At 22.4% G+C, this 746-nt stretch overlaps 1 protein-coding gene across 1 annotated transcript in view; it reads left to right on the forward strand.

Annotated features, from left to right (window-relative positions):
• PRSY57_0312200 (hypothetical protein) overlaps nucleotides 1-746 on the forward strand; it is a gene marked incomplete at both ends in the record, with an annotated part of 1,347 nt that overhangs the window by 302 nt on the left and 299 nt on the right. Inside the window, one exon of the mRNA XM_020114457.1 lies at nucleotides 12-601. Within this exon, the coding sequence (XP_019970824.1) occupies nucleotides 12-601 (590 nt within the window). The remainder of the gene's footprint in view (nucleotides 1-11; nucleotides 602-746) is intronic.

Consider the following 746-nt stretch of genomic DNA (forward strand, 5'->3'; position numbering starts at 1 on the left):
TCTTTATGTAGAAATATGATGATATGGTTAAAGGTAAAAAAAAAACTGTAGGTAGGACATCAACCCAATTCGAAAAGGTTGAGTATAACAACAATAATATTTTAAATAATGATGAGGAAAAAGAAGAAAAAACAAGCGATAAATTAATAAATAATAATAATGTGGAAAGTACAAATAATACAAATTCAGAACAAGACTATTCAGACATGTATCCGTCTTCAAGTGATGAAAATATAAAAAGAAATAAAGAAGAACTAAATATCGATAAATATGATCAAATAGAAAAATTTGAAAAATTAAAAAAAATATATAACAAAACAAATAATTATGATAACAGAAATATGAATATGAATATATATAGAAGATGTACCAGTACTCCTAATATGACAAGAAAAAAGAGAATGGTTATGAAGAAAAATAAATCATTTCCTTGTCCTAATACATTGAAAGAAACAAATTTTACTTATTCCTATGAATTGTATAGTGCACCAAAATATGTAATAGATTCTACAGTATCGGAAAAATCCTTTTTCGAATCAAGCCAAATTGTATCAAATTCGTGTACGAACCAGTCAGGAGGTTCTTTCAAATTTTATGAATAGTAAGAATATCATAAATAAGTAAATTCAATAAAAATCGTGATCATATTATTATGTATATTATTTTGAATACCTACATAGGTACATATATATATATATATATATATATATTTTTTTTTTTTTTTTTTTTTTTTTTTTTTTTTTTTT

This window comes from Plasmodium reichenowi, chromosome 3, assembly GCF_001601855.1.
Source record: "Plasmodium reichenowi strain SY57 chromosome 3, whole genome shotgun sequence".
Lineage (NCBI taxonomy): Eukaryota > Apicomplexa > Aconoidasida > Haemosporida > Plasmodiidae > Plasmodium > Plasmodium reichenowi.